This window comes from Ambystoma mexicanum, chromosome 2q, assembly GCF_040938575.1.
Source record: "Ambystoma mexicanum isolate Mex_15411 chromosome 2q, UKY_AmexF1_1, whole genome shotgun sequence".
In the NCBI taxonomy this organism is placed as follows: domain Eukaryota; kingdom Metazoa; phylum Chordata; class Amphibia; order Caudata; family Ambystomatidae; genus Ambystoma; species Ambystoma mexicanum.
The window spans coordinates 1,029,861,095-1,029,886,138 of record NC_090924.1 but is presented as its reverse complement, the minus strand read 5'-3'; the positions used below and the strand labels follow the sequence as shown (position 1 = coordinate 1,029,886,138).

At 46.0% G+C, this 25,044-nt stretch overlaps 1 protein-coding gene across 5 annotated transcripts in view; it reads left to right on the top strand.

Annotated features, from left to right (window-relative positions):
- The window catches only part of ADAM22 (ADAM metallopeptidase domain 22), a 1,877,697-nt gene that overhangs the window by 783,777 nt on the left and 1,068,876 nt on the right, over positions 1-25,044 (top strand). For all 5 annotated transcript variants that reach the window (XM_069648369.1, XM_069648368.1, XM_069648372.1 and 2 more), the window contains exon 6: positions 17,506-17,569. In XM_069648369.1, the coding sequence (XP_069504470.1) occupies positions 17,506-17,569 (64 nt within the window). The remainder of the gene's footprint in view (positions 1-17,505; positions 17,570-25,044) is intronic.

Below are 25,044 nucleotides of genomic sequence, written 5' to 3'. Positions count from 1 at the left end.
CTTCTGACTGAGGTGGCCCAAGTGGGGTACTGACTTATGCAGGGCTGGAAGGAAGTACGAGCGCATACACACACACACACACACACACTCACACAATGATCAAAGTTTAGGATAATCTTGGAGTGGTCCATTAGATTCCAGGGGTGGCAAGCGCCACCTCAGGCCACTCCCTTGGACACGCTGCTGGTCAGTGACACAGACGTTATATAAGATCTCCGAGGAGGACCATTGGTGAGGTGCTGTGCAGAGACTACCTCAACCTGCGCTGCTGCTTAATCCTGCTCAAGTCGGTGCGACTCCGCGGGGAGACTGGACTAATGCCAGTGTTTGGCTGTTAACCGTTGTGCTCCCATGTTTCTTGACGTGGAGGTTTATTCTTTTGGAATACATCTGTCTTTTGGGTGGCTGTTGTAAACCCAATACAGTATTGTGATCATTGTGATCATTATTTTTGCACTGTGAATTTTGTCACAACAGTTCTTTTCACAATAAGCCAGACACTGCAAAGATTTTCAACCATGGAACTGGTGATCTAACTAAAAATGTTTTGCTGCCATCTAGCGGAAGTTTATGCAAACATCAATTTTCTACTAAATGTTCTCACGTTTTTTATGTGGCTGTTTGCTTGTGCGCTGCTCGCTCACCTGCTGCCACCATATGATACAAACATAAATCAAATTGTTATTATTATTATAAGCATTGGCAAAGCTAATATGTTTTGGCTGTCCTATCTAAACTGCAACCTCAAAAGACCCAATTGGGCCTTCTAAGGTATAAACTTGTGCTGCCATAACATTTTAACTGCAGCCAGGAATGTCCCAATAGGTCATTCCTATGCCTGGTGTCATCAGATTGAAGGTATAGCCTTATACATGGTAATAATATGCTGGTTGTAGCATCAAATGCCCCAATAATTCCATCGTATGCTTGGTAAGCCATTCTTGTAAGATATTGCCTCATTACAAGTTTGACCGTGCAGGAAAAAGTGGCAGTAATTCCGTTACGGCCACTTTTTTAGGCATTAATGGAATTAGCACAGTTTTGCCCGCACTACCAAATTATAGGTTTTGGCGTGTTTACCGTGCAGTAAATCAAATGATTTTAGGAAGAAAAGTGGGCGATCCACCTCCAGCTTGTTGGCGGTTAGTCCTCCAGTTTATCTCCAAAAATCATTGGATTCACAGCACAAAAATCTCTATGGACTTCAAAAATGGGGAATCGCACTGACCTACCACCACTTGCAATCCCGTGGTAACCCCACGGGACCACAGGACCAAGTGGGGGTAACGGTAATCGAGTTTGATGGTAATTCAGTGGATTTACTGCCAAATTACTGCAAAACTCATAATGAGGTCCATAGTCTCTTACGTGCTGCCATCATAACCCAACAGCACCCTCAAATGCTGGTTCCAGCATGAGAAGGAATGTCATTGCAAAAGATTCCTACAGCCCAAGAATGCCTTCGCGCTCCCGTGTGATTCACATTTATTTTGTATATTTGCTCATTTAGGCGTTTGCCAATCAAAGCAGGATCACCTTGCCCTGTATGATGCAAAGTCCTAGAACTGCTCAGTAACGTCACTTGCTGAGCACCAGTGGTGAAGAGAGTTCACTCTTCATAGACAGGGCAGATGCCAGGGTCGCCTCGTCTCGGGGGCTTTGCCCCTTCTCTTTCGTAAGGTCACAGCAAGTTCATCCAGGGTGGAAAGTGGGGGCTGGTAAAGAGTGCAGCAGTAATCGCTGCCCCTTCAATTAATCAGAGTGGGAAGGGCCAGTACTTTCATTCACTTTTTTAGAGGAATTTATGAGATGCCATTACTAGATGAGTTCAGATGTGGTTGCTTTCTCTACATGTTTATAGAAAGAGAAGTTAAATAGGCAACCATTGGCGGAAAGCTTTGAAAATGCCACTGGGCCCACTAACAACATTCAAATCTCAGCCTCCCCAACTCACTTTCTTTCCCCCTTAAGTAGCAACGTACTGGGCCACCCTATTTCTAGCACCCACCATCTTCTCCACACTACTCTACACTTGGGGTCTAGCAAGTATCCACTCACACACAGCACACCCACACTCCTTGCCCTTCACTTCAGACTCTAACCAACGTGCAAGCCATCTCTCCATTATGTGCTGACAGGCTGGGATGACCCCTCCAGGCACAAGGTGTCATAAACAAATGCACGCCTGCACAGTTTTCTCAAGGCGTGCAGGCTCATTCCAAGATCAAGGGTGCGGTAATAAAATGGCAGTAATTCCATTATGAAATGTTTTGGCAGTACTAGAATGACCACCATGTTACCCGCACTGAAGAATTCCCAGTTTGAAGGCGAAGTGGGAGCTTTACCTCCGGCATACAGCTGGAAGTAAATTCTCCACTCTACCACCAAAGTCAATGGAAATGATGTACTGGAATTACTGCTCACAATTACTCTGCCAAAATCTCCATGGAATCCTATGGATTCCACAATGGAGGACTTGCACCACAGTTTCCCCATTCCTAATCCAGTCGTAAATTCGCAGGACTGAGTGGCAGTAACGTAATGGAGTTTGGCAGCAATTCTCTAGCATTATAGTGAAATTACCGCCCCAGTCTTAAGGCCCTTAAACACTCAGCCACCCACAGAGGAGAGTTTCTTTGATCTGCTTTGCAACTCTTAAGCAAGAGCTATCTCTGCTCCACTGCTACTCAAGTAACCACCTGCCATCCTAAATTACAGGGCCTAAAGCATCAAGAGGCCTTGAAAATGGCAGACTTTGAGCTATGTAAGACCCAGCAACAAATGTATTCATTCATTTATTGTTAGTTTATAACACATTTACTAGAATAAAATCCCTTTGAAGCATGCCAAGAGAAGGGGGAGGGTAAGATGAAAATAACATTAAGGGAAGTGGGAGGAAGGAATCACTCACAGCCTTGGAAAATTCAGACTGAACATTGTGGGGGCAAGAAAAGGTGGGGCGAAGTGCCAAAAGCAATATTACAAGGTTATTGCATGGATGCGAATATAATGCAAGGCATATGTGCAAGGAAAGCAAGCGTACACTGTGAGGAGCTGGAGTCATTCTGAGTTGCTAGGCATGCCTAGGTCATCTAGGATAGTACATGGACCTGGATTGTAAGGTTATAGCAGCTGGACCAAGTGTCAAAGGCTTTCTTAAAGATCAGGCTTTGGAGCAGTATTCCCAATTTAATGTAAGATTCTTCAGTTCTGAGAGACAGAGAGAGATGGGTCTATGACATGGGGCCAACCACTGTGATTCCTCTCCCAGCAAATCTCTTTATCTTCGTCGTGACTTGGAGCTCCCCGATCTCAAGGCTCTGGAAGGGCAACACTTGGTATTTTCATTCTGCAGTTAGAGAGAACCAACAGCCCAATACGCTCTATGGGACAGAATGCTCTTGGTTCCACTGGGAGCCAGTAAAGGGAATTACATGCAGGGATGATTTGGTCTCTAGGTCCAAGGATGAGTCTTACAGCTGAATTCTGGAGAGTCTGGATGAGGGGAATCAGGTTTTTTGGAAGACCAAAATATAAGTTTATTACAGTAGTCTAATCTGGAGAGGTGCACAGCCCAGTGGATGCTGACTTTATGGGGCATGCTCAAATAGGAACGTTTTCTCTTCAGTATTTTCAGCTGGTAATGAGGTTTATTTTCAAGGTCTTTTATTTGTTTTCTGAAAATAATCACCATCAAAAATGAAGCCAAGGTTTCTTGCTCAGGTTACTGGGGTTGGTGAATGGCTGTGCACTAGGCCAAGTCAGGTCAGCAGGAGTGGTGCTGAGATGGAACAGCCAAAGAAGAAGATCTGTGTATTGGTTGCATTCATGCAAAGGTTATTGTCGATCATCCAGGCATGAACTAGAGCGAGAGAGGCGGAGATGAAGTTCAGGGTGGGCAAGGAAACATCAACTTGCAAGATCACTTGGGTTTCCTCAGCAGAGGTTTGAAAAGGCAAAGTGAAGGTGTTGGTGTGGTCTGCAGGTGGCTCTATATAGCTATTCAAAAGCAGGGTGCTAGAACCGACCCTTGAGTCACTCCACGGTCGTTAATCAGCAGCTTTGATAGAAAATACCCTACTTTAACTTGAGAGTCTTTGTTATGAACAAAAGAAGTGATCCATTTTCAGGAAAGGATCTTTAATGCCCATAGAGTATTGGAGAAATGCGGCATGCTTTACTGTGTCGAAGGTGGCGGGCATGTCAAGCAGGATGCGGATCGCGGCTGTGCATGAAAAACAAGAGTTAATCTCTCATATAGAGGAGTGCAGATTCTGTGTCTCTTGATGTTCTGAAGGCGGACTCGCTGTCTTATAGATGTTTCAGAGATTTACCGTAATCCAGGAGTTGCTGGCAGGATATTTTCTCGAGAATTTTGCCAATGAAAGCAGGGCTGGATATGGGTGAATAATTGACCAGAATCACAGGGCCATCAGTAGGTTTTTTTGAGGAGCTGAAAGATGCAGGACTTCTTAAGATGGAGAGGCAAACTCCCAAGGAGCAGGTGAGAAGGACAGTGAGTGCTGAGGAAGGGGTAGCAATGTCCTCTTTAATACTAATGGGTGGACTCTGGCAGTGTGCTTCAAGGAGGCGTTCATCTTTTGTTCACTTTATGACATCTGATTGATTTCTGGGCTTGATAGAAGGTCGAATCCATCTTATTGCTGTCAGAGTAGTGTTGAAAGATCTGCTTTGATTACTGATGAACGATTGGATCCTGATGAGCATGTCTTGGAAAAAGATGAGGGTTATTCATCAACACCTGTGAGGTTGTTGGGTCAGGTGTGCAATGAGGAGTGCTTTTCAGTTACTTGCATACATGGAAAGCTTCTGCAGAGGTGCTGGTAGCCTGATTGATGCAGTCATGGTGATGGATTTCCTTCATTCTGTAGAAGCTGAATGATACATTTGGTTTTGTCTGCAACATTTTGAGTGTTTTGCCAGTACTTTTCGAGCACACGTGTTTCTCTTAAGTGGAGGTATTTTAGTTTATTGTTACTTTTGGAATGATATTTTATATTCTTGGGCAAGGGCTTCACTGTGGAGGTTAGCATGTATGTCTTCTGTCAGATCTATGAGATCAAAGGACGAGGAGCGGGTTTTAGCAGTGGCTGAAGGGGTGACTCACACCATGTGTATGACTGAGATGGAGACTCTGTCTTGAGTTTTACTGCTGGCTAGTATTTTCCTCAGGAGAAGCTGTGAGGAGAGGAGCATTTGATCAGACCTAGGAATATGCCAAACATGAGTATCTGCCAGGCTTATGTTGGAGTTGAGAAAGGCATCTAAGGAATCTCCCCATTCATGTGAGTATCAGCAGAGAACCAGGTGATATGGTCCAGGCAATCACACGAGTCCAGGAAGCCAGCAATATCCTGTTTGTTTCTGCAGAGTTAAATGACATATTGCCGTCCTCCATAATTGAAAGCCTTTGAGAGGTGACTTGGAGACAGCAGATGCCATTCACACATTATTCTACAAAGCAGGTGGTTCCCCCAGGGGGGCTGTAGCTAACCACAACAGCTATGCAGGAATTAGGGTATACGGCACATTTGCATGTCAGGCTTTCACAGCTGGCTATCAAGATGGTGAGACTCCTAGTAGTAGAGAGATAGCTGTGAAGGCATCATGAAGCAGACACAGACAACTGAATTCAGGTTTTCTCTTTGTACTTTTATTACATCAAAAGAGGGATGGAAAAAGGCCTAACTTGCCCTAATCTAAAGTGTGATTTCCCTCCTTAAAGGAAACTAAGGATAGTCTATTTCAGAATGTCCAAAGTAAAAGTCTTCTGTCTGTGTCAAAACATATACTTGCCCTCACTTCTATTTGTATACAATGTGAGGGAATGTCAGCTTTAAATTTATAAGTGTTCAAATAATAGTTCCAAGTTGATTTCCCGCTCTGGGCTGGAACAGATCTCTCTTCCCCATGATTCAAGATAGTTCACAGCACACCAAGGGGTTTCCCTTCCCCAAGGCTTCAAGTCTTTCAGCATTTTCACAAAGTTTACAAAGTTCCAATCCTCAGTTCCAGTTTACGCTGGGTTTCCTTCTGATTCACCCACAAGCTCTGTTGCAGGTATTACCGTTGGCTTTCCATTGGTGGGTGTCCTTAATCTAGGTACAGTTGTTGGACCACACGGTCCACCCATTACAAGTCACGCAACCGATACACCTACGTGGTTTCTCCTTTGCTTGCATGTTACCACTGTTTCAGCTTCACAGTGGGATTTAGGTCACACTTATTTCACAACCTCTTGATGCTTTACTTTTACTTGTTGGCCACTATGCAAATGGTACACTTTCCCATTCTCTTGTTCACAGTTCCTGACATTTCATAGGTTTTCACACAAAACTGCTTTCATTCCAATCAGTATTCAAAATGCATACTTTCATTCAGTTCGGTATTAAAAAGTGCTTATTTTTATGTGAAATATCGATTGCACCTTTACTTGCTTTAGCTTATCTAGAACATGGCTTTTCCTGCCTTAACCTGGTTGCTTTCCACTTCCTGCTATTTCTTCACACAGGCCCGGTGTGCCTTTCCCATCTCATTGGACTCACCGGTCTTCTCAGGTGACTTTGGTTTCTCTCGCGGTAAACCGTAGCACCTGCTACAGTGAAGTCTGCGCTGCTGTCACTTCCTTAGGCTCCGTCTGGCTTCCTCGGTTGCCACTCCGCCCAGCTTCTTGTATAAGAGCTGCGGTAAACCTTGTCCGGCTTGCCCACACCTGCAAACGCTTCTCCTCTGCTCTCGGCATCTCATCGCCTGCTGCTTTCTTGCTGAGGCTCTCGTCAGCGACCCTCCTTGCCCCGCCACACTGGCACTCGCTCTTCCCTCTGCAGAGCTTCCCAGGGAGATTGGGTCTGTTCGCATTCACAGCAATAGCTGACACTGTTCTCCTCCCTCTTCCTGTATTGCAGGTATTTAAACATCCCGCCGAAATGATTGGTTCTTTGACAGCTAGACTGCACATTGCGGTTCTAGAGTCTTTTGTATCTTTCTGTTGCTTCTTCCTCGTCCTAGTACTAAAGTGGTGTGAGTATAAATGAATTTCAATGGCAATGTAAGGATCTGACCTACAGTAGGCCACAATGGTCTCGGAGGTTGAGGGGACATTTCAAGAGGAAAAAGAGGGATACCATGTCTCATCTGAGAGTACCTCATCCCCTCCCTCCAAGTCTCCTCCACCCTGGTGATCCTCCCTTGAATATCCACCCCCAGGGCCATGAACCGATCATGGCAGCCCTTCCCTGGCCACCTGGGGGAGGATATATTGGGGGAAGAAGTGTGGACCCTCTTAGATTCCTCACATAGCCGAGAGACATGATGGCAACCCTGCTACCCAACATAGCTGCACAATTATTCACACAGATTTCATAACATGATGGAAGGAGGGTCTCGACAAAAATGTGTAACTCTCCAAGAACCACATTTCAGTGATTTCCAGGAAATCAAAAGCAAACTCTAGACTCTGGGTACTCTCCTCAAAGATCCCAATATAGGCATCCACCAATAAACCGATGATACTCAGTTGTATATGAGAGTAAATATCTCGCAGGACATCATTCGTCTCAGTGATTACCGAGCCATCATCATGTCCTGGATGTCAACGCCTTCCTACAACTAAATCCATCCAAGACTGAAAGTGTCCTTATTGGTCTGCCCATGAAAAAAATCAACTTGTTCAGCAATGGCTCAATGATATGCACCTAGAAGAATTTCATCCAAAATTCTCAGACTCAGTAAAATCCTTAGGCTTCACCGCTGACAGCAGCCAGTCCTTCCAGAAACACATAGTCAAGAGGACCCAAATAGCTTGGCTCCTAATCTATACACTTAGAAAAATCAAACGCTTCATCCCGTCACAGGACTTCCGGAATGTAGTCTGTTGAGGTCTTGCATATCGATGGGGGAAATGCTCTCCTGACAGGGCTTCCAGCTGCTCACTTGGCTCCAATAAAAACAGTCAACACGCTGCAGTTTGTCTTATTACAGGAGCACGGAAATTTGATGGAATTGCTCCTATCCCACGCAAACTACATTGGCTTCCTCTCCAGGCCAGGATACTGTTCAAGAGTGCATGTATCATCTCCAAACCCCACTGAAATGGTCTTCAGAATAATGTTTTAACAAGCTGTCTGTAACATAGGATTCTGCGTAAGGTGGTAAGAGTGATCTTTAAAGTAAGAGTGTGTAAATACCACATCTGGAACATTACCCGTGTAGTGGAAGGGAGGCGCCTGCAGTAGGAAGAATGGAAGAGAATGGGAGAGGGAGAGGTAGCAGGCAAAGGTAGAGGCAGGTGGTTGGAGATTGTCAATGGGGAGAGGATGGGGATGGGTTAGTGGGTAATTCTCTATGTTGGTAGGGGTAGCTGCCTGGGACAGGTTGGTACAAAATGATTTTTATGATGTCCTTGGATTATGATGGGTCAGCCTGATACACTGATCACCGGTAATGTTGTATATTTATTTATTTATTTCATTTGTCGATAGCGCCCACACCCGGGAGTATCACAGTGCTAGGTTACATTGGTTGGAAAAAGACAGTTGAAGTAGAACAGTTGCTGGGTTACATAATTAGTACAGTTACAGCAGTAATGGTAAGTAGGATACATTTAGGCGTATTTGTTGAACAGAATGGTTTTCAGTTTTCTACGGAAGATCAGGTAAGAAGGCTCATCTTTGATATATGGAGGGAGAGCATCCCAAAGAGTGGGAGCAATAAATGTGAAGCTGGCTCCTCCTGCTCTTCATCTGGTGACTCTGGGCATCGTGAGGGAAGCGGAAGAGGAGGATTTCAAGCTGCTGGGATTATGTTTTATGGAGATGCACGCAGTGAGATAAGTGGGTGCAGTATTGTGGATGCAGCGGTGGGTGATTGAGAGTATTTTAAGCTCAATACGTGCCTTCATGGGTAGCCAGTGAGCTTCACATCTCATCTCACTAGAGAGATGTGGTCTGATCTTTTTATGCCCCAGACAGCTCAAAGGGCATTATTTTGGAACAATTGTAATTTAGTTCGATTTTTGGTGGAAGTTCCAGCGAGTACGGCGTTGCAATAATCCAATTTGTTGATAAGTTTAGTGGCATAGGCGGCAGAGTAGGCAACAGCTTTTACGTGTTTGAACATGGTGAGTTCAGAGTCTAGGTAGACTCCCAGGGTTTTGACAGAGCTGGACATGTGGGTGATATTTCCATCAATGGAGAAGGAGGCGAAGGCAGGGTCTAAGTGTTTGAGACAGTGTCGGGAGCCTTTGATGATGAGCTCGGTCTTGTCATCATTCAGGCCCAGGTGGTGGATAGCCATTCAGGCGTGAATGATGCTGTAAATCCAGTTGATTTTGGCTGAGTCAAGGCACTGATTACCACTGAGTTTGAGGAGAATTTGCTTGTCATCGGTGAAGTTGGCGTAGGGGATTTCAAGGCTGTCGAAGTGGTCTAAGAGCAGTTTAGTATACATATTAGATGGGTGGGAAATAGGTGCTGATCCTTGAGGGACCCCATAGGGAACGGGGATAGGGTCAGCCGCTTCTGATCCAGTGAATATCCCGGAGGATCGTTCACTCACAAAATAGTTTATCCAGTTGGTTGCTTCATTGGAAAGGTTGAAGGTGGAGGAGAGATGGTGGCACAGGATATCATGATCAACAAGGTCAAAGGCCGTGGAGAGGTCTAGGAGGAGGAGGAGGGTGAGGTCACCTGTGTCCCGAATGGTGTCAAGCTGAATCTTGAGTTTAAGGAGAGCATACTATGTGCTATGTCTTGTTCTAAAGCCAGATTGGCGTGTGACCAAAAGGTTATGGGCTTCAAGGTAGGGTTAGCTTTGTATATAGGCTGTGCGGTCCAGTATTTTAAGTAGGTAGAGTACCGTCGAGGTGGGCTGGTAGTTTGTGGGGAGGGTGATGTTGAGCGATGTTTTTTGAGGAGGGGGTGATGAATGCTTCTTTAATGGATTTTGGCACCATATTGGAGTTGAAAGAGGCGTTGATAAATTTTGCAATGTTGGGAACGAGAGGTTCTGCACACATTTTGATGATGTGGGATGGGCAAAGGTCTCCTTTGCAATTGGAGGATTTAGTTGATTGATGGTAGTGATTACGTCAGTTGGAGATGCAGGGGAGAAGTGGAAGGGAGGCAGGGATGACTCAGTGGGAGCCAGTGGGCCGTTAGTGGGTACAGCACTGCAAGGAAGCAAGGATTTTTTTAGGATAGTTTTCTCTCTGAGGTTATGGGACTTGTTGGCGAGTGCGGACTGGACCAGAGAGCACCAGGCTTTGTCTTTAGGAAACCTTTCTATGGGCAGCGCTGGGGATTGATGCTCTTTGAAGATTTTTAAAAGTTCTTGAGTATTGGAGCTAGCCTCATTGATTCTGGTGTTGTAAATGCTGGCTTTGGTGGTAACAATGGCAGTTTTATAGGACGTCGCAGTTGTAAGAAAGGCCTCCTTATGGGGAGTGAATGTTATTTTCTCCATAAGTGTTGTTGGGCTTCTTTCAGTTTATGAAGGGTGAATAGTTCCTCTGAAACTAGTTGTTGCTGTTGGTTCTCTTTTTTGTTGTAGTTTTGAAGGAGGCATGCAAGTCTAGGGCGTTGAGTAGGGAGGGGTTGTAAGCAGTGAGGATAGTGTCTGGATCCGTGCTTTCAGGTATCGGAGATATGGAAGCAATGACGGTGGGTTCCATTATTTCCTTGGTCATTTTGTGGATGTGTCTCGCAGTGATAGGGGGATGGATGATGGTTATGCGTGGTGTGTTGGGGTTGGTGGGTGTGGTACAGAGGATTAGAGAATGGCCCGTCCAGGGGATGGGGTCAATTGCTGAGATCGTGATGGGCAGGTTGCAGTTCAAGAGCCAGTTGAGGATCCCCCTTTAGAATGTGTGGGGACTGTGACAGCTTGAGTTAGGTTAATCTGAAGGAGAGTTGTACTGAGTGCTGTGGCCTTTTGGTCAGAGGGGTCATTAAACCCTAATAATAATTTGGAATTTATATAGCTAAGTTGAAGTCTCCCAGGAGTAAGATCTTAGTATTGGCTCTGAGGATCGTCATGATGAGCGATTGGATGTCAGATTCAGGTGTGTTATGGATGTTGGGTTGGTGATAGAGCAGGATGATGTTCGTGGTGATTTTGGGGTTATGCTCAATTTTAGGAGTTAGCCAGGGCATAGTAAGGTTACTTCTGAGCGTACACGTAGCTTTCTTCCTGGCTTGTTTGGAGGCACAACACTGAGGATAGCTGATGGCACAGCTATTCCTAAAGACTGGTGAAGTAGTATAAGTAATATTGTACATAGTGGAGTGGGGAGAGCAAGATGCATTGGTACAGATGAAGGCAGGAGGAAGCCAAAGTATAAAATGCTGAGTGAAGTTATAGGGTCAAAAACTGTGAAACCCCCCACCATCAATCATATGAAAGGCAAAAAGAGGCATTTAAAGCATGTAATGAACTGGATGCAAGAGGATAGTATAGGAGAGAGGAGCTGAGAAAGGATGACCAAGGAGAGCAAGAACACATTGGTCAGGAGCATGTAAAACTCTAGCACAAGGCAGAAGAAAGAGAGTTGGGGGGTAGAAAGGAAAGATGCCAACTGGCAGAGAGAGAGAGGGTCATGAAGGGGACAGTAGCTGGTAAGAAATATAGTACAATCACAAAGGACATTTATAGACCGCAGCAACAGTGCTCAACAAAATTCATATAGAAGATGAACTGGCAAGAACCCCTGTGCATGCTAAGCAAATTCAGTGTGTGTAAAAAGTAGAGGGACCGTAGTGCAAGAATGCAGGGGGCATTTGAAAATAGGCCTATGTCTACACAGCTTAGATGGAGAGCCAACAGGTCAAATAGAGATAGAGTTCAGTGGGAACTGCCAGGCACCCATAGAAACCACTCTGGCAGTGGACCAGAAGATTCGGAAAAAATATATATGGGGGAGGGGAGGGGTTCAGTTACATCAGGGTTCACTTACAACATTTCAATTGCCGTCGCTTTCCTGGTTATGCCTTTCATTTATTCTTTTTCATACTCCACTCTCACAACATTTCTATGGTGGAAGCTTTACTGATTATATCTCCCTTTATCTGTTTCCGTTTCAAATTTTTACATCCTTAGGGATCACTTTATTGTTAATATATTTCTGTGGTAAAGGTTTTTGTGGCCTGAAAAAAGGGGAAAAAACATTGTTACTGGGGTGTCCTCTGTGCAATGTCAGGAACCAGTGTCCCTTATACTTGCCCAAAATTTAAGTGGGAAGGAAGAAGAAGCTGTGGAATTACAATTGTGCCTGAACTATTTGAACAACAGATTTTTTTAAAAGAGAATTGTAAGTGCACTCACAATCTTCAAAATGAATAAAAGACACTGAGCCTCATCAGAAGTGGGGCAGAGCAATAAAATGCGGCGGTAACGCTATTACTGACACATTTACTGCACGGCCCAATCACAAGGTTGACGGAAAATGGGAGTTTTACCTGCTGCTTTTTGCTGGAGGTAAAAATCACAATTTTCCGCCTGTTTATCAGCGCTATTAGTAGCAAGGAACCCCCAAGTGATTGGGGAATTAACCACCCCCGCAACTCGGGATCCGGCGCAAATTGCTCTGAACTGGGGTAATGCTAATAGAGTTGGCCGGTATACCGGCACAATTAGCGCCGGGATACCGCCCAATTCATGATGAGGCCCAGTGTGTAATGATTCTTTGCAAACATTTTGTATGTATTGGGGACATTTTCCCACAGCCCTCTGGTGAGGGTTGTTGTGACGAAATAACTTCTGCCTCGCTTACTCAGCCCTCACACTCCTACAAACCAACAGTGATCTGTAACAAATCGCAGGTATTCATCCCTTCTCCCCAATGGGGCGATTCCCCATGTGAGGCTATGGAGGTGAGCCCGCTCTGCAAGACCCTCCCTAGGGGTTGAGGCAAGTCAGACCTCAACAGGAGAGATTCCCCCTTTCGGGACAGGGACTCCTGTTCCTGTGAGGAACTCTCTAAGTCAACTGCCATAGCTGCATATATGGGTATATCTTCTATGAAGAGCAGTAAGGCAACTTTACATTTGGCTGAAGACAATATGAAAAGAAACATATGTCGAAGAAAATGCAAAGATGTCTCTTTAACCAAAGATGTGTATTTAACTGTGACAAGTCAGAGCAGAAGTAGAGAATAAGAGTGCTGTGCTGTGTGCGGAGAAGTGCCCTGACATAATCATGCTGTGTGGAGGTGGAGTCAAGCCAGGTCAAGAAGCCTACGGCTTTCGAAGAGCGAGAGAAACACAGTGGGAGATGCCGGAGGCCTGGCGTAGGCAACCACAAAGGAAGCGGTACAAGAAGGAACAGAGAGAAGTACCTGGTAGTGACGTGACCACGCTTGATCAACAGATTTTTTTATAAGAGAATTGTAAGTGTAGTCACAATCTTCAAAATGAATAAAAGTCACTGGGCCTCATCACAAGTTGGCAGGATGCCCAAGGAAAAGTGAGTATAGCTATGTGAGCTAGAGGGGACCACTTTTTTGATGGGGGCTTGTGGGATGTGGCCAAAATAAGATGAACAAAGGAGGATTCCCAAAACAAACTACCTACTGGTGTCACACTACTGAACTGGTATATGTGAACTAGGTGGAGGCAAAAGGTGAATCACATTCTTGTATCAAAACAAATATCACAAGAAGTGCACATAAGTTAGTCAATCGGAGAAAACAATTTTTTATATTTAATTTTTCTAATACATGTTAAATGAATGGAACATGATCAGTTCAATTGTTAAAAAAACATACGACAAAACAGAAAGAAATCACAGTCCTGTAAAGCATGGAATCATGTGTAAACAATCACGTGAATCTATTTGCTTGATTCAAGTTATACATCAACCCTATTATATTTTCAAAGGTGATGTTAGTAATGACAAGAGTGACTTCATATCATAGACAAAGGATGGTAGTACTTCTACAAAGGCCCCAGTCGGGACAATGTGTGAACATGAACCCGTGTGGGGAGTGTGTCGACAGGGTGATTCTGTTTCCAGCCTTAAAAGACAGTCTTCAAGAGTTTAAGGGTGACTGTTGTCCATTAGATGAATGTAGGAAAAGTGCAGAAATTACTGAGATGGGAAGCCTGAAAGGCATTAGATCGCCAGCATCTGTGGAAGGCAGGCACCCGACGAGGAACCGAGACCCGGAACCTGAGCAGCGAGAAGAGAGAGCAACAGTACCAGAGTGTGAGCTGAGCCCTGCAACACTTCCCCGGCCAACAAAAGTACCTGAGGAATCGGGAAATGTGGTAAGCAGGTGGGGATTCATTATGTGTATGAAGATACTGGTCCTTGTCCTAAGGACGAGAACACAAATATAGAATTCAGTGACTGGAACTGTAGACACCTGAGAAAGCAAATAAACAACCCAGATGGGGAAGACCAGTGTCACTTGAATAGAGAGACTAGTCCCAGTCCTGAGGATGAGATAGCATTGAAGAAAGTAGTTTACAAGGACGTGACCCATCTATAAAAGAGAACGTTTATCAACCCAGGTGGGGAGTCAACAGAGACTGGGAACCAAAACCCTAGGAGGAAGGGCAACCACCCTATATCTGTAGAGATGAAGGCTGGAGAAAGTCCCGCCCAGAAACACATTGGAGAAAGACGAGATAAAGCTTGCCATTGAGCAAGATAAAAGAGCAGACAGCCTTCGAGAGAGAGACTGTGGGAAAGAAAGCCTAAAAGGAAATCGAGGCAAACACAATTTAGGAACGCCTGAGCAAAGAGACTGCTAAGAATATATATGTGATCACAAAAGTGTGAGGAACTACTGGAATGAGAAGTACTTCAAAGCTAGGGCCACAGAAATCATGAGAACCAAGATTCATTTTGAAGAACCATAATAGTTCATAAGAAAGACTATCCAATGAGACCACACAACCCCTGCTCCACTTAAATGGTGTAATGGGGTACACCGTTAATGTGGCAAACCACAGCATTTTTTCCATGATTTTATCACTGCATACCGAAGTATTTGAGCCAAAAATAAACCTGTATATAAAAAAGAATGTCCAAGAAGAAGAGAAGACCAGGGGAAGAAGAGACCTTCTCTTGGCCTATTTACTTTAGTTATATTTAGTGGTGGGGTCAGATAGGGTTAGTTTGGACGGAGGACATATTTACTTTGGACTTCCTGACATCTGACGAGCAACTTTAGTTCTTTTAGAGAGGCAGGATATTCCCTTTAGCAATAGGGAGAGATGGGCATTGTTCTTATGATTTTCAATAAAGTGAGTGCAGAATGTCCTCAATGTGTCCGACACCACCTTCCAACTCACCACAGATCCCAATCATAAAGGTAAAACAGGAACAGCCAAGAGATATACCTCCATCACCTATTGTTTTAAGATGGGCTGAGGGAAGTTCTATTTTTTTGTTTAGTGCTGACATAACTGGAAGGGTCTTGAAGCTCTTTGCAAGGTTCAAAAGGTGAAAGTTAAAAAAGAAGTTACAAAATGTTTCCAGGATAGCACAGAAAAATTAGACTAGATAAATGGTAGCAGGGGATTTGGAGGGGCCGGATTACGTGTGGGGAAACACATATGTTTTGGGGCTCTTTCAGAAAGTGGTGATGGAGGGTGCAGTGCTGATGTGAAGCAATAGGGTGTTCCATGCGCTGCGCTGGGTGCCCATGGTGTAAATACATGTTTTTGTGTGCATGTAAGTTTGCAGAGTGGAACGCATAGTAGATGTATGCTTGTTTGTGTGCTGTTTGTGTGGGTGATGGGCTTTAGTTTGTCGTGAAGGTAAGATTGGATTTTCAGGTGGATGGCTTTGAATACAATGCAGAGTCCTTTAAAAGCAATTCTCTGGGGTATTGTGAGCCAGTGGAGCTGGGCTGCTGTATCAATGGTTGGGTAGCTGATGTGTTTTATATGACTTGCAGGGGGGGCAAGGGTGCTGTTCGGGCGGGAGTCCAGTGAGGACAGCATTACCGTAATGCAGCTTGTATATAAAAAGGACTGGTAGCCTCTCTACTAAAAACAAATATGGAAAAATAACCTATTCTATGGTTAAGTTCCCACTTGACAAGGTCTATAACCACGGTTTAGCTCACTGTACCTTTCACAGATGAGAGAAATATCATTTTTCCATATCGGTCTGGTTCCACCCACCTGGGCAGTCCAGCACCCAGCACTGACATGCTAGACAATTCTCTTCTGTACAAGAGTACCAACAGCTGCCCCCAGACACGTGTGTTTTAAGCCTTGTTTGATGTGAAGCTGTGCCTCTCTAAGCACAGTGAGCAAGGGGCCCACGTCTGGATAACCCTGGGTAATTTAGGGTGAAACCCCAAGTCCCTAAAGCATTTATATAAAAAGGTCTTGGAGCCCCTCTACTAAGAACAAACGGAGCCAAATAACCTATTCCATGGGTAAGTCCCCACTCAGAAAGGTCGACAGCCACGTTTTAGCACACTGTACCTTTCACAGAGGAGACATACTATTTGCATATCAGTCTTACCAAAGTCTTTGCCAGTTACCCTCTAGTTCATGCACCTGTGGCTATGATGCTGCCTTAATCCAGAAAGGTGGCAGAACACCACTACCTTTCCCTGCTGTTTCCCTAGGCTGCCTTCGGGTGCCTTCACCAATGTATCCTTTGTGGGAACATTTTCTGCTGGCTGCCTGCCCAACTGGATCTGCTGTGTCAAAGACTTTAGACTTACTGGAGTCTTTCTCAACATGGTTTTCTCACCTGACTGGTGGGTCCCACCCCTTGTATGGCTGATTGTTCTTCATTTGAGTCGTCTTGGTCGTCGTTGGTCTGGGGTTCAGTTCTATGGTGACCGGTTCCGTACAGCCCATGTGGTGCTGTTCCGTACAGCCCATGTGGCACTGTTCTATACAGCCCATGTGCTGCTGTTCCGTACAGCCCATGTGGTGCTGTTCCGTACAGCGCATGTGGCGCTGTTCAATAAAGCGCGTGTGGTGCTGTGCATTGATTCTTCAGATGGTTTACATCTGCACTTTCATCTCTTACCTGATTCCCTTCTATTTGAGAGTTCAGGCATATAGCTTACGAGTTAAGCACTGGTCTCTGACATGGGATCTGCCTGCACTTTGCAATTGAAAAACCGCTGCCGCGCTAGCTCAACCAACTACCCTTTCGAGGCCATTAAGTTGGGTAATAATAACACCTGTTATTACAGTGCTTAGAAGCAGGATGAATCTGACATGGAGTGATGTATAAGAATACAGCTATTATCTCATGTACACATATTCGTAGAATTTGAACTGCCCGCGGTCATGACTGTGCCAGAAATATTGTTATAATGTAACATTTGTTTATAGCTTTGCATGTAGGAATGCAATGTTTTCAGCAGTTTTTTCTGTCCTTGGTAAAAAAATGCAGGGGCCAGGGTGCAAATCCTCTTTGTAATTGTATGCTTTGTACTGACCCCGAAAGTGCTGGAAATCTACACCCCACTTCAGAAATGCTGACCATCGTGTTTATTGTCTTCACCAGTGGGATGTTCTATGATGGAAATCACACTTATCTCATTGAGCCAGATGAAGACCACAAGTCAAATGTAAGTACAGTGTGATGGCAGGACCAGTGGGCCTGCATTCCAAAATGTAACCTGGAATGTAAAGGATTGCATGTCTTCCTTGTCATTAGAAATGTGAACCTGGTGTGCTCATGGGATTCGACTTCAACACACGCATATTGCCCATCAAATATATTGCTCAATGGTCATTTTACATATTGCATTGTATTGCTCTGGGCACAGGGGCGGAGCCACACTGAACATTTTGGGGGACTGGAGGACAGCTTTAAAAGGTGGTTTATCAGCCTTTCACCGGGAGCTGCAGATATGTATATCAGCACTTCACCAGGAGCTACAGATATGCATATCAGCATCTCACCAGGAGCTGCAGATATGCATATCAGCATTTCACCGGGAGCTGCAGTAGATACCTTAAGCCATTGGGCTGTTGACCCTCCTTCCTCTGAGAACAGGAACCTGAATTTCTGCTACACCTTCCTCAGGCCCATTAGATCTATCCTTCGCCCCAATTCAGGGGATATACTTCCATGGAGGGATGCTAATCACTGGGATACGTGAGCCACTATAAGCTGAGCAAGGTGGTGGGGTGTGCATTGATACGGGCTTGGCAGGCTTCTGTAACGTTGCCACTGTGGAGCTCATTTTGCTCCAATATGTAATTTGATAGCGGGCCCTGTCTATGTTGGCATTCAGGCGAAGCTAGCTCCCTGCCACCAAATGTTCATCCTATGCATGGCAGAGTGCACATGGGAAGGGCAAAAGGCGGCTTACAAGCACGCATGCCACCTTTTGCCCTGCACTTTTGCACTCCGCCATGCAGAGTAAATGCTGCTTCTCATGCACGCATGGTAAGAAGCGTTCACAGTTACAATTTAAGGTTGCCTGACATGCAAGAATGTCGGACAGCATGTCATTGTCATTTTACACACTGCCTGCCATTCATGGCAGCCAGCGTGTACAATGTGTCCCTATGGGGTCAGCTGGATTTATTCTGGTGCATAAAGCCGGCGGACCCCATAGGGATCTCCAGCATTTGCGCTGGCATGAAAATCCATGCCGACATGCAAATGCTGGGGCCATGTGCATGGTCGAGAGGAAGGAAGGTGGTGGAAACACAAGTTGCATTGCGCCTCACCTCCCCACAATACGAATGATTGAAAATGTGGCATGGCGTAAATGAAAGCGCCTTTCATTCACATTACGTCACAATTCAAAATGAGCTCCAGTTTGTTTTTTTGTTGCTGCCTATTCTTCATTTTTGAAAGTGAACACTCTGCTCTCAGTGCTAAGAGATGTAACACGCTCTTGCTGTAGCCACCGCTCGCTTTCCCATCGGGTGAGAGAGCGAGGCAGAGTGCTGCGTTCTGCCCTCACCTTCTTCAATTTGGGAGCACTCAAGCCCCACGAAGCCCGTGGCTGACTCAGGCACTGGCTCCGGCCCCTACTTTCTGGAAGAGCTTCAGACCAAATAGAGGAACTAGCCGGTGGCTCTGTGCCCGATGTACCAAGTGGGCTCCTGGCATAAAGGCTCTACGCAATGAGTCGCGCACAGCCCGCCGCACCACTGCTGCCACCTTTGCTGTGTGAATCGTTATTGCACGCCCATTATGGTTGGACTTATTCCTGGGATCACGACAGCGTGGGTTGTCGCAGACCACTGATGTTAATGCGCGCTTCCCATCCCCTTTCGCTTGCTACTAGCAAGAGGTCACGTGCCACTTCTGCACACAAGGGGCTTCCATTTCCAGAACCTAGCCACTCTAGCCAGCGTCACCTTTTCTATTTTTATTGACAGTTGAAAAAGCTTGCAGACAAAATGTCCTATTTTGCACAGATTAGACATTAATGAGCAGAGAACAAAGCTTTACTGTGTCCCAAGAAAGAAAACATCAATTAGGATGTTAGCATCAAGAGGGTTCTGAATTGCTGAACTCTTTCCAAGGCAGGAGTCCACTGCCCACTCTCAGCCCGAGTCCAATTATATACTGAAGAGCTCAAAACAAGGTCACTAAATGACCACATTCATTCGGAAATGGGGTAAACACATTGGACTTGCAACTGCTTTTACTGTTCTATTTTTAGTAAAGGGTAACCAACCTTCTGTGGCAGTCTGCGTTGTCTCTTTTTCACTCTTTGCATGGGCAAGGTGATGCTCAAACAGTCTACTTTGAGTGCAGGAGGATTGCTTCGATTCCTATTGATTCCAATGAAAATCTCAGCGCAGCCGTCGATGCCACCTTCCACTCCTCACCCTACCTGAGGCTAGATGACCTATTCCACACGGGTTCCTCGCCTGGTTGCTTGCAGATCCCTTGCTGCCACATCCGCCCTCCCCCATCCCTGTTCTTAGCTCCCCGCTCCCATGTCTCTCCGCTTCCTTCGCTATGTTCTTCCCCCTGTGATTGTAAACCACTCCGTTGCTTCCCGAAGCTACGTCCGGGCTCAATCAACACCGTAATAATAACAATAATCAAATCACAAATCACAGGCAAAGCAGGGAATATGATGGACAGGCAATGCACCTATTGGAATGTATGTGCCTCAGAATGAGACAGTGCAGCAGTGTCTGAGTTGGACTGGTCTCATGAATGCTTAACTATCTGCTGTTATTGGACACTGGTCAAGAGCGCACAGCTGATGTGTGGGAAAAGCACCAGGGTGCACCAAAACACAGGTTGCTGTGAACTGCTCTCCTGTGTGTTTTACCACCCACCTGCCGGTACCACACGGGTTGTCGGGTCCAACCCACTCTGCTGCCTTTATGGTTACCTAAAGGCAGCAGCAGGTTCAGTGTTGGTGGCTCAGATTAGGTGAATGGGATGATAAGTTTCCTGCAGTGGTGGCTTAGAGAACACGACAGAGCAGCAACTAAATGTCTCTCTCTGTGAGGAATCCCCTTCTCCCTACATTGTGAGGATAGAGAGGACTGTGCAGGCACCTGACTAAACCACAAAAGAGGTTCCTCAAGCAGAGGCAAGGTTAGAGGGAACAATGTGGTGCCGATCTGCCAGAGCACCAAGAAACCACGCAGGGGGCAACAGTACGCAGTATAAGAACCTTTAACATAACATAATGTCATCCCATGAGAAATTGAGTCAGAGGAGCATGTGAATTTGAAGAATTAGGGCAGGCGCAGTCAGGAGAAGGAGGCGGAGTGATGACGTCTCCAATGATTTACCATTGGCAGAGGAGGAACACACAGATGGTGGAGGTGCCCTCAAGGCTAGGTGGAGGCCAAGGGACTGTAGGAAGAGACAGTACAGCTGCTGCCTTTCCTGTGTCACCCTCAGCCCAGATGTGCCTATCAGCTATATGCTACATGTGGTTTATCAGTAAAAGAACAACATTTTCCGTGAAGGCTCTCTGGAGGTCCCCCAATACAAATGATCACTTTCTAAAATCAAGATTCCTTTATGACCCAGGTGTGAAACCTATCCGTACAGTGGCCAGGTATGCACTCCAATTAACCTCTCTTTGGATGCTCTACTGGCCCTATGAAGATAAACAAGGTAATAGTAAATACTGGCGAGTGGCAGATTGTTTAAAATCATGTGGTGTAAAATGTTTTCCACCAAATTTGTGCAAGCAGCTGAAGTGAGTGACACTGAAACCACTCAAAAGGGGTGTGGGGTGCTCCCAACACAATATTACTATTAAATACATAGGTGTTGTGACCTTAGGCTGGGGTTTACATTGCAGAGCTACTGGAATGTAGTGATGTCATTGTGGAATGTGTTGTGTGTGTGTGTGTGTGTGTGACTGCTGGAGCATTCTGAAAGTGGCAGTTACAGCTTGGGGCTTGAATGTGTGGATGTACCAGTGTACTTGTCCATGAAACCTACTTGTATGTCACTTACTTGATGTGTACGTACGGACAATAAAACTACCTTACAGGAGCCTGGGTCCAGTGTTTTCTTGGTGGAGGAATGCACAACATTTTGGTGAAGAGGTTGTCTTGAGGTGTTCAAGGGTGCCAGACTCATGTTCTGCGGTGGAGGGGGGTGGAAAGGGGACAGACACTGCCCTCCAGGAGTCCCATCCACACCAAGGAGGTGCAGCAGTGGAATACAGGGATGAGGCAGGTCAGTCCCAGTTCCAGGGGGCTGGCAGGCTGGGCGGTGTCAGCGCCATCAAGAAAGTAGCTGACAGGAGGCAGGGTCCAGGCAAAATGGTGCAAAGGCCCTGGCAGTGCTAGCGCCAGCAAGGGCAGAGCTGCTGAACGTGCGGCGTGCAGAGCTGCTGAACCTGAGGCGTCATGTCCCTATGTGAGCGGACAGGGGGCTTTAGGATGATCCGGAGCTGGCACGAGGTGAGGACAGTTTTTGGGTGCGGCGAAGAAAGGAGCTGTGAGTCAGGGCAGCCGGTGATGAAGTGGAAACTTCAGGTGGTCGAGGACGGTAGATGGAGGGTATCCCCATCATACAGGACGCAAGGCAATGTGGCCCTGTATGTGCCAGAAAGAGGCTGTAGGGAGATCCTCTCCCTTCGAGGTACAAGGAGGAAATTGTGACGTTACCTGGGTTAGAACGCAGTATTTGCATGTCATGTGCAATGCTGTGTTGCGCCTGCTGGGGGCGCACCTGTTATGGGCAAGGAACCCCAGAAACTGTTTTCCAATGAGAAGCAGAGGTTGGCTGATAATGCATTTTCAGGATACAGTGGTGTGGGGGCCAAGAGCCTTGCAGCAAATAAGGGGAGGGACACAAACTGATGGTAAATCAAGCTTCCTGTATTACACTGCAAATACAGCATACAGAGGGATGAGCAAGGAACACAGAATGCAATTGTTCAGGCAGTTTAGCCCACATAGCCAGTGGGATAATACAAAATGTGGGGGCCCCCCTGTGAGCCATGCCGAGGGACCCACCCCCCCCCACCCTGAACTCGGCATCAAATCAAGGGTTGTGCCACACTCTGGCCCGGCCTAGATTATCACGCTTGCACAATACACACAAGCATGCTGCTGAAGAGGTATGCCGCAAACTGTACTAGGAGAAAGATATAAATATGTGTTTTAATGCAATATACAACACACTTTCTGTGAAAATTGGCTTAAAAGCCAGAGTGTTTGATTGATTGATTGATTGATATTTTATTTCTATCGCGCTCGTACTCAAGTGTTTCAGAGTGCAACAAGGCAAGGGAGGGGAGCAGGGGAGAACAAAACAGCGATCTTACTAGGCCCAGTGACATTGAGAACGCGCAAGTGCATGGGAGAGGGGGAGGGGAAAAGTGCATGGAAGGGGGAGAGGTGGGAAGTGCGAGGCAGAGGAGAAACAGATAAATAACAATAAATAAATAATAAAGGCAACAAACAGTGGTAATGCAGCCAGCAATTTGCAAGAGCTAGGTTTAAGGCAGCAGACAGGGTAGGTCCGAAAAGGGCAGGAAGAAAAAGGCATGCAATTGTTTTGTAGGGTAGCACCAATCCAATACATGCAAGTCACCAACAATGCACAGGAACATTAGTGCTTTGCTATTAAAAATGCCATGCCACATTGAAAACATGTCCGACTGGCTGCACAATGTAGAGCAGTGTAGACACGTAATAACATTACTGTAAACTATCCCAGACCACATTTAGATATACCTAGACTGGTTGCACCAAAATGCCAGTCGAAGCAATAACACTCATCAAGAAGAGAGCACACATTCATGCCCGGGTCTCTGCGGACTCTAACAACACGGCAGAAGTCTTTAAAATCTAGAAAGAACTGGTCAATCCTGTTGCGGTCTCTACTTCTCCTATTCCCTCTGAGGCACTCTGTATGGCTCTGGCATCTCACTTCTCCGCTAAAACTCAGGACATCCTGTCCTCTATCTCCTCTTCCTCTCCTTCTTCCTCTTCCTTTCTCGACTCCCCTTTGGCCATCACTACCGCTCCTCCTCCTTTCCCCTCTTTCTCTCTGACAAGGTTTATAAACAAGTCCGATCTATGAAAGTGTCGTCCAAACAGGTGCTCCCCTGCTCCTCCAGAACCATCAAGGACCATATTGACACCCTCACTCCAGCCTTGGCCAATTTCTGTAATCACACTTTCGCCACTGGAACGTTCCACTCTCCCTTAAGCACTCCCTTGTGCACCCACTCCTCAAGAAGCCGTCTGCCGATCCTGTGTGCCAGGCAAACTATCGCCCAATCTCCATAACCCCTCTCCTGGGCAAACTCTTGGAAAAGCTGGCCATCTCCCAGCTTACTCTCCACAATTAATCTGTTGGCTGTCTCCATGACCATCAGTCTGGCTTCAGAGCTGCCGGAGGCATGGAAACTGCTCTCCTGAACACTGTGAAGGTCTACTCTCTAACCTTGTTTCCATCATTCCTTCTGTTCTAATCCCCCTTGATCTTTCCTCTACTTTCAACACAGTCAACCACACAATCCTGATCAATCGACTACGTGAGAACCTGGGCATCATGGATCAGGCCCTAGAGTGGTGGACCTCCTTCCTCTTCGACTGCCCCTCCCAGGTCCAACTTGGTCCCTTTCTCTCTGCCACCTCTCTCTCTCTCTACCTGTGGCATTCCCCAGAGCTCTATCCTCTCACCCTTGTCTTGTCACGCCTAGAAACACTTGTGTACAGGCGTGTTATAAATGACTTATATCATATCATCTTATCACAGATGCCCAGAAAAATATAAAATGCTGCAGTAAGAAACGGCTAGACTGGCAGCACTCAAATGCCATTCTAGCCAGGTAATTACACTTAGCAGGACTGCTTTATCAGAAATGCACAGTTAAAAATAAATCATACCAAACTGAGGAATGGCTAGACTGACTGCACCAAAATGCCTCTCTAGCCACTAAAACCAAATATCATGCCTGTTTAGCCTGAACATGGACAACCATTATGATTTAGTGCACAATTCCACCCCCCATACACCCTCTCTCCCTCCCACCCCCTACCTCAACCTCCAAAATCAGCTCCTTGGCCCAGAATTACTTTCACGTCCCTCTTCCTTGCCCCAGGGTTTACGTATGAGGCTCCTTGCCTCATAGATAAGTACTGGGATGAGGAAGATTGGGATTAGAAGTAACTACCTCCATGTACCTCTACCTCATCCCAGTACTTGTGTACGAGGCAGAGTGCCTCATACACAAGTACTGCCTCATGCATAGTACAGGGATGAGGAAGACTAGGGCTAGGAGTAATGATGATAACCAATAAGTAATCAAGGCATTAAACACCGGTAGTGGCGTAACACCATTGAGTTGACTGGGCTTCAGAACTCCCCCCCCTGATCTTTTGTGCTATGTTGACTCAACCTGGCTGACCTTCAGAGCAGTTGCCGGACAGAACAGGACACAGATGTTAAACGGCACCTGGGCTTCGCTGTTACCAAGGGGCCAGCAATTACTAACGTAAAGCATTAAACTTTTAGTATCTGCATGTTTTAGGCAATTTAAACCGTGATGTGGGTTTAGTACTTGCATGCCATGGGAGTGATTGGAAGGGTAGAGAGGGAACAGGAGACCGCTCATTCTCACAGTAGTCCGTA